Below are 12,500 nucleotides of genomic sequence, written 5' to 3' on the forward strand. Positions count from 1 at the left end.
ATATTTGCTGATGATGTTAAAATTTTCAAATCTATTAAAACTGCTGAGGACTCATCTTGCCTCTAAAATGATTTGAGTAATTTATGGCATCGGTCTGTATCTGAAAAAATACCTTTTATAATTCCAAAATGCTGCGTTATATCGTATACTTGCTCCAAAGAAACATATATATTTCCTTATAAGACGAATAATGTACTTGTATCACGCAATTACCAAATTAAAGATCACGGTCTAATTTTTTAAGCGAATTTCACGTTTAAGTCCCATATTATTAGTGTTGTAGATAAATCTAATAAGATGCTTGGATTAATACTTCGAAACTCTAAACATTTCTACTATACTACTTCAATTGCACATTCACTAGTCCTGTACTAGAATACAATACAAGAAACTGTTCCATAATTTAGGACCCTTCTGAATCAATCCGTATACTTGAAATAGAGAAGTTTTAAAACAATTTTTTGTAAACCTATATTGTTTTTATACCTAGATTTTTGCTATACCCTACCTTTTTGCTACATATTTAAAAAAAATAAAAAAACATTTTTGTATTTATCATTATTTCTAGCAGAGATGCTGGATTACCACACCCTCAAATCTCGTTTAATTTTTTTCTTGGGAAACATTTCTTTAAGATGATTTCTGTAATAATCAAAATATACTGAAGGAGATCAGTTTGTATGTTTCCAATAATTATACTAGAACGAGATCTCATGCACTGTTTTACGTACCCGGTAGCCGTACGAACGCAATTCAGAATTCATCCAATAATATAAATTCGTTTGCTGAACGACCTGTAAAGTAATGCAGATTACAATTGTCGAATAAATAAAAAAAAAATTAAAAAACATTTTTTTTTTTTTATCAGATAGTAAAAATTTACGGCATCAATATTTTTTTCATGTGACGCTGGGTAATTTTTCTTTCATGGTTTAATACGAGATGTTGCGTGCTCTTTGGGATAAACGGCACGTATTACGCTACAGCGCAATACTTTTTTATTAGAAGCAAATGTCGTGTGACGTCAACTGAGAGTTGTTTTGAATGTGCTCGTTTTGAACCCGAAAGTTAAGAATATATTTTTTTAAATATATTAATAGTTATGTTATTAGAATCGTAAAAATCAGTTCTAAACTCAGAGTAATAAGGCGCCTCAGCTGTATAAATGGCATTTCTCGACCCGAGTACCTACGATCGATTGCTTTGCTGTAAAATCTAGCTAACTTTGTGATTGATAATCTTAGAATGGTTTTTGTCCCTTCAGCTGTGGCGCTTTATTTCTAAATCAATGTTTTTTTTACCTTATTAGTGAAAATACCAAATTGCCTCATTTCTTTCCTATGCTAAGTTATAATATATTTATCTAAGGTAGTGACTTTTTAATTTTATAATTTTTTATATCATATTTGAAAAATGACGTTTGATCAATGATCTTTAATTTATTTCATATATTTATTCATACCTATGTAGGAACATGTTGACAGTTAATTATATCCGTATGTATTACATACTAATACTAATAAAGGAAACCCCTTTAGTTTCAAAAACAAAATACCTTAGTTTTAGTGCTACAAAATAATTAAAGGACAACTAAAACTTACCCTTTATTCCCTTTTCATAAATCTGTAGTCTGGACGAGAAACACTGAACACACGTTTGTTGCTGTATTTAGGGGTTTGTAATTTATTTTAATGCCTTGGTAAGATTTCAAATATTCCATAATGCAGTAAATAAATCACTGAAATTACTTCATTAACAGAATATCCTCTGGTTTCACTCATGTCCGTACACAATCAAAACTCTTTATTGCTCAACTGTTCGCCCTCTTCTAGAATATGCCTCCGTGGTCTGGTCTCCATTCTATGTCAATTGCATAAATCACATTGAATCAGTCCAACATCGCTTGCTTCGAAAAATAGCTCGGATGCTCGGACTAGAGAGAGATAATTATTCTAATGCTGAAATTGAGTCAATGTTAAATATTTCTAGTCTATAAAAACGTAAAACTAATATTGACTCCATATATATTTTAACGAGCACTAAATAAATAGTCCAGATCTTGTCTCGATGTCCCTTATGTTTGTAAATGCTTCTATCTTTTTTTAAAATATTTTAAACTATTCTTTTATTGTTTTATTTAAACTTTATAAATTGTATACATAGACAATGTCCGTTGATAAATAAATAATAATTAAATAGTTCATTTTGACGCCTTGAGAAATGAACGGTTATGTTCCGAAACCGGTCGGAGTATAAATTTTAATTAATTAAATAAAGACGTAGTTAAGTTGCTCAAATTTGTTTTGTTTATCTGAAATTGAAACTGTGTTTTAATAATGTTACCGGTTAAAATTTACATACTTTTGTTTGTGTTTAACATCAATAAAATGTTTCAACAATTACGAAAAGTACGTAGTTTATATATTTTATTATGTAAAATTAGATTGAAAAAATAACTCCTACTTTCCGAAATAAATAAAATAAAGTGTGAAAAATAAATTGGATGAACGGTTAGTTACAGACCGGATTACAGGAATTATGGAAAGAGGAATCATAAATAATGTAATACCGAAATTAGTGTTTAGTCTTTATATATATTATGTGTAAATTTTAATTTAAAAATTTAATTTAAGATTATGAAGATTGCTATAGATTGCCATACTCGTTATAGACAGGTTGCGCAGTTGGTTAGACGCAACTGTTAAATTGGCGTCGCGGATACAATTCCCGACAGTTGCAAGAAAAGAATCCAAGAAAGGTTTTTTCTTAATTAGGGTGGGTGTTGTGGTGTATTTTTCAATATTTCCTTCCATATCCTCTCTTTCCCATATGCGTTTTGGCGGGTTTAGTGAAGTTTAGAGGGTTATTCTTTTTTTTTTAAATGGCTGGTGTTTAAGGTGTAGACGGGCATGCGGCCGGTATCGCTACAAGACAGGTATTTTCGAATTTTGAACTAGAATCCAGTTTATTGGGGAAGAAGATTTATTAAACGCAACTTTAAATCCCCTCGCGTTAGGATGAAAATGACATAAGACACAAGAAAATTTCAAAATTTCTTTTAAAGATTTTCTATCATTACCTTTTCGCACCTAAAAGTACATAGGGCACTGCATTGCTACACCAATCTCAGAGTGTCTGGATATTTTTTTGTAACATGAAGGTAAAATGGTCGGTCTTACGCTTCGGATACCAATCCACGGACTTTAAATTTTCTAGTCTAAAAAAACCCCTTTGAATTAATATTTCATTTCAACCATGCCGGGAATCGACCCCAGACCTCTTACACGGGCAAACGCGCTTACCATTACGCGACGAGGCCGGCAAAAAAGCAATAAATAAATCTCGCCATCCCAAAAAAGTTAATAAATTTATCATATTATTTTGTTCAGACTGAAATAATTTATTAAATTTTATTTTATTAAAAATATATCCTTTTTTCAATTTCTTTAAACCAAGGACATACATTTTTCTGAAAAATCAGGCATTTTAGGCACCCCAACTGCTGGCTAGTGCCTGGGCCTCCCCCTGTTTCCCATACTCCTCCTGTTTCTGCGCCGTCTTCATCCGCTGTCTCACGGCCAACCTCCGAATATCATCCGACCGTCTCATCGGTGGTCATCTTTTGGGCCTCGTATTCCTCGGTTTCCGTTGAAAGGGTCTTATATAATTTGAAATAATTAATCTGGAGAAACTTTTTCTGTTTTAGGCTGCTCTGGGACCAATTGCACTGGACTCAGTTAAGAAAATGGAAAACATTACAGATGATGAAAGAGAAATTCTAATTAAGTACGCAGATACCGTTTTGACGATTTGTATCCTGTCGATCGTAGTGACAGCTCCTCTGGGAGCAATTTTGATTTCAATTTCCGGACCCAAATTGCTAACGAAGACTAGAAAACCACAAGTTTTGGAAGGTAACACTATTTTTTATATCGTTATTATTCCCTCTGCGCAACTAGGTATTGCATTAGTATACCAAACGCTGCGTATTTTGATTATTTTGTTACGTGGATTCAAAATTATCAGTTTCATACTTCAGGTGCCAGACCAGGGACCAAATATTATATAGTTAAAACACCCGTTTAAATAAATATTTATTCTCAAACATGTTGGCAATTGAACCCAAAGCTTCTTGCATTGTATGCAAATGCGCTGACAATGCGACCACAAGGCGGACAGATTTTTATAAATTCTATTTAACTTATAAAGCAATATTTAATTTACTCTTTGGGTTCATGTTAGGATTTCAAACATCAGCAAACTTTGAAAAACCTTCTTACCAAAAATTAACAATGGAGATTTAAGAAATGCATAAATCACTAATAACCGATTATTTTCAGGGTGGCGTCGTTCCCATCGCCCCTCAATCCGAGATATTTCAATTATCAATGAAGAAGAAGAAAAAGACAACTCCGAAGATGCGGAGACCGGCGATACCTCACCTCCAACTAATACTACCGCATCGTTACAACATACAACTAGTAATAATCCTATGTGATCGTTACTTCGCATAATATGGGATGCATAAATCAGTTATCACACTAATGTGAGTGGTCTGGAAGAAAAACGAAGATCAACGTATGTAATTAATGTTGAAACGTTTTATTCGACCTATTTAGTACCAATGTTCCCATTAGGGACACATCACATTTAAAAATAATAATAACACACTATAAAATTATTATCTTACATCCTCATTTTGTGACTATTTTAGATATTCTTACGATCATGCATCTGGTTCTATCAATTGTAATTGGACATAAAATATGATAATTGGTTGCATTTTCCCGGAGCAATAGATTTGCTATTTTATAATAAACATCTGAATTATTTCATTGAACTACAATCATACATGTAAAAAAATGGGCAACAAAAAATATGTGATTTACTTATGTATTATAATAATATATATTTTTGAACTGTTTATAATTACGTGTTAAAATGTTCTTAAGAGGATTATAGTGCTTGCGTTTTCTCTTGTTAAATGCGAAAACAAATCTTTAAAAAGTCGGGAAAATAATGGGTTGATAAAGTTTATAAATTATCTCTAAAATATGGATAGATAATTATTTAAAAGGTTAGATAATTAATTAATTATGACACAGTTGATGTAGCCAAACTTCAGGTAATATTTTTTTTAATTTCGTGTAAAAAAATAAAGATTAAATTATACATTGGGCTTTTACTGTACAATTCTAATTTACTTTTAAAATTGTAGAATTAAAAAAATATATATATAAAACAACAGGGTAGTTAGCGATGGTGTGTTATAAAACAATAATTTATTGAAAAATTTTAAAATGAATGTTTTAAATATTATCAAACGAGTACTTTACTAGTCACAATTGCTAAATAAATATTACAGAATGTTAATATTGCAAAAATGTTCTTATGCTAAAACAATAAAAAATGGCATAAATTGTGCCATAGGCATTCGTTTAAACAATAACAGATAATAATGTTCCACAAAGTTAGTTCTTCAAATATTAAAAATATGTTTAAACATTGTTTAATATTGTTTTTATTTTTACGTTTTAAACAACAACAAAACAGCTATATTCTAACTAATATCATTAAAAAGAAACAATATCTCTATTATTCGAAGAAAAAAAAAAAGAGTTTTTATTAATTGGGGTATTGTAAATCGGTTTTCAAAAATACGTATAATTTAATAACAATTTGCAGAATTTAATAAGACGAAATGAGTTGCTAACTAACATTTTAACAAGTTAAGAAGCATATTTTGTTTAAGAGATTAAACTAACAAAAAATCAATACTATCGTGATATATAAATTAAGTGCCTTAATCACTATAATTTTAGATTTTTTGAAACCATGCAGTTGTATAAAATTAATAATTGTATTGTTAAAGATGTATATAGTCTGTGTAAAATTTTGTTTCAAGGGTAATTTTATCATTTAACAATGAAAATCACAAAGTTCTAGCTTCAAATATTAATTGAATTTCATTGTTCGGATATTTTTAACAAAACATTTTGATATTTTTACTGAAATCTAATGGTGAATATAAATTACAGATATAAGAACAGTTTTCCGTATATTAATTTAGAGGAATTAAATAGAAATGCTAACTGTGTTTAACAATTTTATCCTTTTTTAGTATTTAAAATAAATTAAAACTGTTTTTTTAGGTGAATTAATTGTATGGTATAAAAAAAATGAATATCCTCATATTGAGAAATTTATTACGTAGGTTTGTAAGTACATTATGTGTGTATTTTATAATTTTAGAAAAAAGTTATAAATCATTTGATAATGACTCAAGGACATGTTAATAATTATTAATATGCCAGTTGCAATAGTTCAAGCATTTTTGTTAATTTGTAAATATTAATTACAGTTTTGAAGCTATTTAAAAAAAAATGATTTTTGAAAATGTTTTTTTTTAATATTTTGAATCGCCAGAAATAATACAAAATTACATTTAAAAAGGAAACTTCTCACTACTTAAATAGGATGATGCATTTTAATCAAAATTCAAATACTATTATCAAATAAAAACATTAATTTAAGAATGCTTATATATATAAAATAAGTTTTAAAAATTGAAAAGTATTCTGGTGTGTATATATAATTTATGGCCAAGAGTAATGTTCAATTATTTATTATTATTTATAAATACGCTTCAACATACATAGATGTACAAATTGTAGTAGTAAAATATTTATACTTTAAAATTTTATTTATGTCGCAAAAAGACTTAAGTTACATAAAAGTTTGAAAAAAAAATACCTTTGATTTTTATTTATAAACCATGAAAGGAATATTTATCTATCCTATCCTGTATTTCCAAACTGTTATATATTAATTTATTAATGAATTGATTTGAATAAACCGAAGTGTTCAAATACATGTTTTAAACTTCAGGTTCAACGAAAATGAAAAATTATCAAATAAATAATTAGCTAGAGAAGCTCATTAGGTCCACTGTATAGAACAAAAGTGTTCCAAATTTTGGTTTGGTTTTTAGTTTAACAACAAACGTGTTACGGACGGTTTCGGTTTGCGCTTGCAATTCTAGAGTTCCTACGGCCCGTTGTATTGCTATAAACTGGAACGTAATTTGTGGTTGATTATCAAAAAAATATTTTTGTCCGTAGGGTGACTATATTAGCCAATGGCGAATTATTACTCTAACTTTACTAAAATTACAGACGTCGAATCTGGAACTTTAACCACAAGTCAGACTTATTTGAACTTAATTTTTGTAAAACTCTTATTATTTATCTCAATATTAAAATTTTCAGACCATTTCCTTAAAGTCGTAAATAAGTTTTGCTGGAAAAATGAGAAGGATAGGTAGAGTGGGATTCAAACTTCAGAACCTTTGATCCGCAAGTTCACACAAGTTGAAAACACTCACCCAGGATTCTGAATCTAAGTACACACAACACATTATTCTACTGTCTTGATAAGGATAAAAAACGTTAATTGTTGAAATATATTTTTTAACACATCTTTTTGATTGCCACCCATAAACGTATTGTTGAGTAGGTACCTACCTAATAAATGACAGATCAGCGACATATTGTTTTATCCATTGATGCTGAATTCCCCACCATCCATACATCAACATTTCTAACTAGCAGCATCTTTGGGATTTTCTTGAAACTAAAATATGCCTGAATTTCTCTACAAAAATATTTTTCCTTACAGTTTGACTGCACAGCAATAGATGTCTCTAACACTTGAATATTAAAAAGAATATCACCATTCTCTAATCCACTCTTCATAAATTAATAGTGAATAGAAACCTAGATTTTTATTAATTTGTTGCCTTATTTCTTGCACTTCTTTTTTTAAAATGAAAAGCCATATTTTTATAATAACGGTGTAATATCAACTGTTTGTATCAATTGACTAGAGAAGCCATTAAGCTCTTATTGCATATAACAAAAGCGTTCCAAATTTTGGTTTGATTTTAGTCTGTTTTTTGCTCGACACCAAAGGGCCATCGGTACTCGTGTATTGGTACTCGTGTACGAATCGAAGAATGCTTTTTCTCCGTATAGGTGACTCTAGCCAGTGACGTATGATTACTCTAAATATCAACCCTTTATCTTCGATTTTTGCCAGTTAAAAAAAGTATAGGACATGGATAGCTATCGAAAGCTCCCGTAACCCACTGTCTACCTAATATATATTTATTATAATTTATTTAAAAGCATTTTAACATTAGAAGGGAGTATACTCTGATTTGGTAAGTCTCCATTTAACAAAAAAATGTAATGCACCGTGAATTGACAAAAAATTTCATTATCAAAAATTATTATATTCGTTTCATATTTTAGCTATGTACGCTTCAAAATTAAATGATCTGTTCCAATTTAGGTAAGCCAGTCTGCAAGCATTTGGACATGCTTAAAACATTATTAAATTAACTACCTGGTTAAAGAAGAAGTAGACAAAATTGGAAAATTGTTTTCAGGCGTTGCCTAGTAGGTGAATTGGTTTAGAGGGATGAATCTCACTCACATGATAAAGGTTTTAGCTATTTTACTTCTCAAAAGTCAACAGATGGAAGAGTTGAGGAAATGTGGATGTTCAAACATAGTCAGAATGGTGAATGTTACACAGTTTGTAAAGTGACCACTTAAACCAGCCAATGACAGGTCATAAGCCCTGTACATGCCTAGACTCCCATATCCCCTTCTCAAAAATGTTCTCTCAACAGAGAGGGAAAACATTTTTGAGAAGGGGATTTATCGCAACAGTGATAAATTTAAATAATTAGGTCGTCTATTTTCAAAACCCGCTATTTCCCTATGACCGCCTTAGGGAGATTGCGGATTTTGAAAGTAGACGACTCAATTATTACTGAGTGTACCAATTCTAAACCCTATCAAAGTATTATTACGTTTATCAACAATGTTTTGAGTACATCCTAATCTTTGCAGACAAATACTAAATTAAACAAGTCAAACATAGACAGAATGGTGAATGCTACACAGTGAGTGAAGAGTTCACCTGAGCCAGATAATGATGAATTATAAGCCTAACCTAGACATCAATATCTCTTAGGTTTTTCATCTCTACTATAATAGCCATCATTATGTTCATACATTGAAATGGTACTTTAGTTGAAATGTGATTATGGAAATGTATTTTGGTAAGTAAAAAATATTTAGTGCAGATCACTTTTTTTATTTTGATGTCTGCGGATTACAATAGAATCTATTCACATATGTATACATATATTTGAATACATTTTTTCACATATACAATAAGCACATCAATGCATTTAAAATCGGGTATAGATGATACATACTTAATACTAACAATTAACATTGACCAGAATATTAAAACTATTGCTTACCTACTTGTTCTTATACATATTTTTAAGAAAATCTTGAACATAACATACATTTGTTTATATAACCATCAACCAGTCAATCCCTTAGAATTATTTAAGTAAATATAATTATGATTCATATCACAAAAGCGAAGCATAACAACTATGAAAATATTATACGAAATATGTATTACTAAAGATATTTTAAAATCAATTATTTAAATAACCTTTCAATCGTGATTTAAACGTATATTTTAAACATTAGTGTCAATAGCGAATATAAAATTAAATTAAATTTTATAAAATAATAATCAAAAACTATTTATGTAAACAATATATTTTTGAGTAACAGAATTTCAGAAAAAATCTTTTCATGGGTCTTTCTTCTTGATAAGAATAACAAGCAATTTTTTAAATATTTTTTTTTTAAATGTCAATTTAGGAAGGAAATATACAACTGTATAACATATGACATTAAAATGTACTTTTCTAAACTTAAGTTTTGTCTCTGAATACAGGCATATGTCTGATTTGTCCACTAAACTCATAAATCTATGGTAGTCTTAATACAATCATTTGATCAAATAATCATTTAACAATACTTTTTTAATACATGTCAAATATTATTTTGTTTAGGGAGAGCTTAATTTCAAACAAATCTGCACAATCATAACATTGACTAAAAACGCCTTTTATTTTTTTGCGCCTACTTTATTGATATATTTATTAATTTCGAACCACACGTATACAATCTATTTTTATTTTTGTAACACAGATTAAAAACATATAGGGAATAAAACCAATGATTTGTTTTTCTTGTTGTATAGTTATTCTGTTCCCGCCACGTGGTAGAAGGTCAGCGTGTATGCCTACCATGCAAGAGGTCGTGAATTCGATTCCAAACAAAATCTTGTTTTTCAGAGTATTACTATGTAGATGCAGTTTCGGTTGAAACAGATCCTCTCATCAAAAGTTAATTATTATACAAGAATATGTGCCTTTCGACAATACACGTGTAGAAGTTATCTAAATAAGATTAATAATTGAACGTAGTTATGCAGAAAGCAGGCAGCTCGAAATTTTGAAAAAATTAGATATTGGTGTTATCGGGTGCAGTAAGGTCAATTCTATGTTCTGCTAAAAACAGCCAGTCCGCTTTCATACAAAAACGGTAATAATCACCTTCTGAAAACGTAGCGATCACAAAAACGGCATTTCTGTATTTGCGGAAAACACCCACAGGACTAGAAAAATCTTACGATAATGCATAATTAGATTCTTGTTTGTAATGTAAAAAAAACTAATGTATTCATTGTTTATTATTTGTCAAAGACAAAAACATTCCAACTGTTTTGTAGATTTGATTATTCACTCTTTTCATAAAGGTGCTATTATCTCAGTTTCACTTTTCTACGACTGGCTGCTGTCTGCATAACTACGTTCAATTGGTCTCATAAATAAAAACAAAAGCTAATTTCAATAAGTAATATTGGCAATTTATTGTAGATAATATTGTTTCATATCATACTCTCGATTGTGCAATAAAACGGATTAGGTGCAATACTATGACTACACAAATTAATGACAGAGCACTATATTAGTAGGTTTAATGTGCAAAATTAGTAGGTTATTGTGATTATGATTCCGACATCCTATAGTTAGTTCTTGCGCTGGCAGTGCTGATTTGACTATTGTACTTCCTTGCTAAAGGATCCGTACATGAGTTAGATGAAATACCAGTAGTGGTGGTGGCAGCGCCTCCATAATGCTCCTGAGGCTTCTCAAGTCCTGAAATTAGTTAATGTAATGAGTGCAGTGCGATAAGGATGGTGTGCAAATACAGGGTTACCAAAATATATTGTGTATCTACATATGTTTTGTTTACGCTAAAAGTGCTGTGAAATATAATGAATTAGTTGATTTTAAATAAATATTTGATTAGCTAGCAATGGTCAGTGGTCAGCCTCTATTTACCTTCAATTATTAGATTTTTTCTAATGCTACTTACTATAAATCTTCATCTTTTTAACTATTTAAACGATTCACAAAATGTAATGTATCCATGGCATCCCATAGACAAAAATTTGGATTTAGTGATTTTTTGTTTCAAGTAAAAAACAAACATGAATAAATACAAATTACAACAGGGATGGAGAACATATTAGAGAAGGGAATATGGAAGTCTAGGCATTTACAGGGCTTATGACCTGTCATTTGCACCGTGTAACATTCACCATTTTGCCCATGTTTGAACATCCATAATTCTTCAATTCATCAAGGCAACGCCTGGAAATAACTTCTTGGACCAGTAGGTTTTATTACAATATTTTGAGTTTCTCTAAAAAAGACATAATACTAGATTTCATCTCCCAGGAGCCATTAAAATTAACAAATATTAATAATAATTTAATTATTAATAATTGTTAATAATAATTTAACTATTAATGAATGGTAGTAATAATTTTAAAATTAAATTTTATTTACACCCTAGGTAGTAAAATCCATTTTTTGTCTACAAACATTTGGACAAACTCAAAATATCGTAATGAACATACGTGTAATATAACGTTTTGTGGAATCTAATCAAAAAATATTTTTTTGTTTTTTTTTTCGCGTGTCGATTTTTAATCTGAATTAACACTAATGTTATGTCAGGTAAGGGCACACGATGACAAACTATTTAAAAAAATGTATTTCGTGAAAAAGTTCCTGTATTTTAAGTTTTTTGACAAAATCAAAATACACTTATTCTTGGAAAATGAACTCAATAAATTTATTGGGGTTTGCAAAATAGACCGCGAAACATGTTTAAAAATTCAAAAAGTGGCAAATAAACTGGTAAAGTTTTTATGAGAATTCAACTTTTTAAAATTATATCTTCTATTTCTGGGATTCTTTAATACTTGATATTGTTTTATACTGAATAATTTAAACAATTTCACATTTTATCTTTTGTATTTATATAATCTACAAATATTATACAATTATTTTAAATACAGTAAAACTCTCATTATCCGGGTTAGCGAATGCTAGATTTTATTTCTTTTGAAATAATACGGCAAATCAGAATCACACGTCATCACATGTCCAGCAAAGTTGATTATACAATTAAATTCAAGTTAAAATTTAAACCTTTTTTTTTATTTCGTAATAACGATCTGGTACTTTGCAATCCGAATGACATGAG

The 12,500-nt window shown here is 29.6% G+C and overlaps 2 protein-coding genes across 4 annotated transcripts in view; one reads left to right on the plus strand and one right to left on the minus strand.

Annotated features, from left to right (window-relative positions):
- The window catches only part of Nha1 (Na[+]/H[+] hydrogen antiporter 1), a 111,975-nt gene extending 105,225 nt beyond the window's left edge, over positions 1-6,750 (plus strand). For all 3 annotated transcript variants that reach the window (XM_088232720.1, XM_088232718.1, XM_088232719.1), the window contains exons 12-13: positions 3,707-3,914; positions 4,341-6,750. In XM_088232720.1, coding sequence (XP_088088846.1) covers positions 3,707-3,914; positions 4,341-4,498 — 366 coding nt within the window. In that variant the 3' untranslated portion in view covers positions 4,499-6,750. The remainder of the gene's footprint in view (positions 1-3,706; positions 3,915-4,340) is intronic.
- A 3,253-nt stretch (positions 6,751-10,003) lies between these two features.
- LOC148277557 (G protein-coupled receptor Mth2-like) overlaps positions 10,004-12,500 on the minus strand; it is a 64,995-nt gene continuing 62,498 nt past the window's right edge. The window contains exon 8 of the mRNA XM_088232725.1: positions 10,004-11,101. Within this exon, the coding sequence (XP_088088851.1) occupies positions 10,950-11,101 (152 nt within the window). The 3' untranslated portion in view covers positions 10,004-10,949. The remainder of the gene's footprint in view (positions 11,102-12,500) is intronic.

This window comes from Micrasema longulum, unplaced genomic scaffold (assembly GCF_059751315.1).
Source record: "Micrasema longulum isolate JH-2025_06_02 unplaced genomic scaffold, ASM5975131v1 h1tg001012l, whole genome shotgun sequence".
In the NCBI taxonomy this organism is placed as follows: Eukaryota; Metazoa; Arthropoda; class Insecta; order Trichoptera; family Brachycentridae; genus Micrasema; species Micrasema longulum.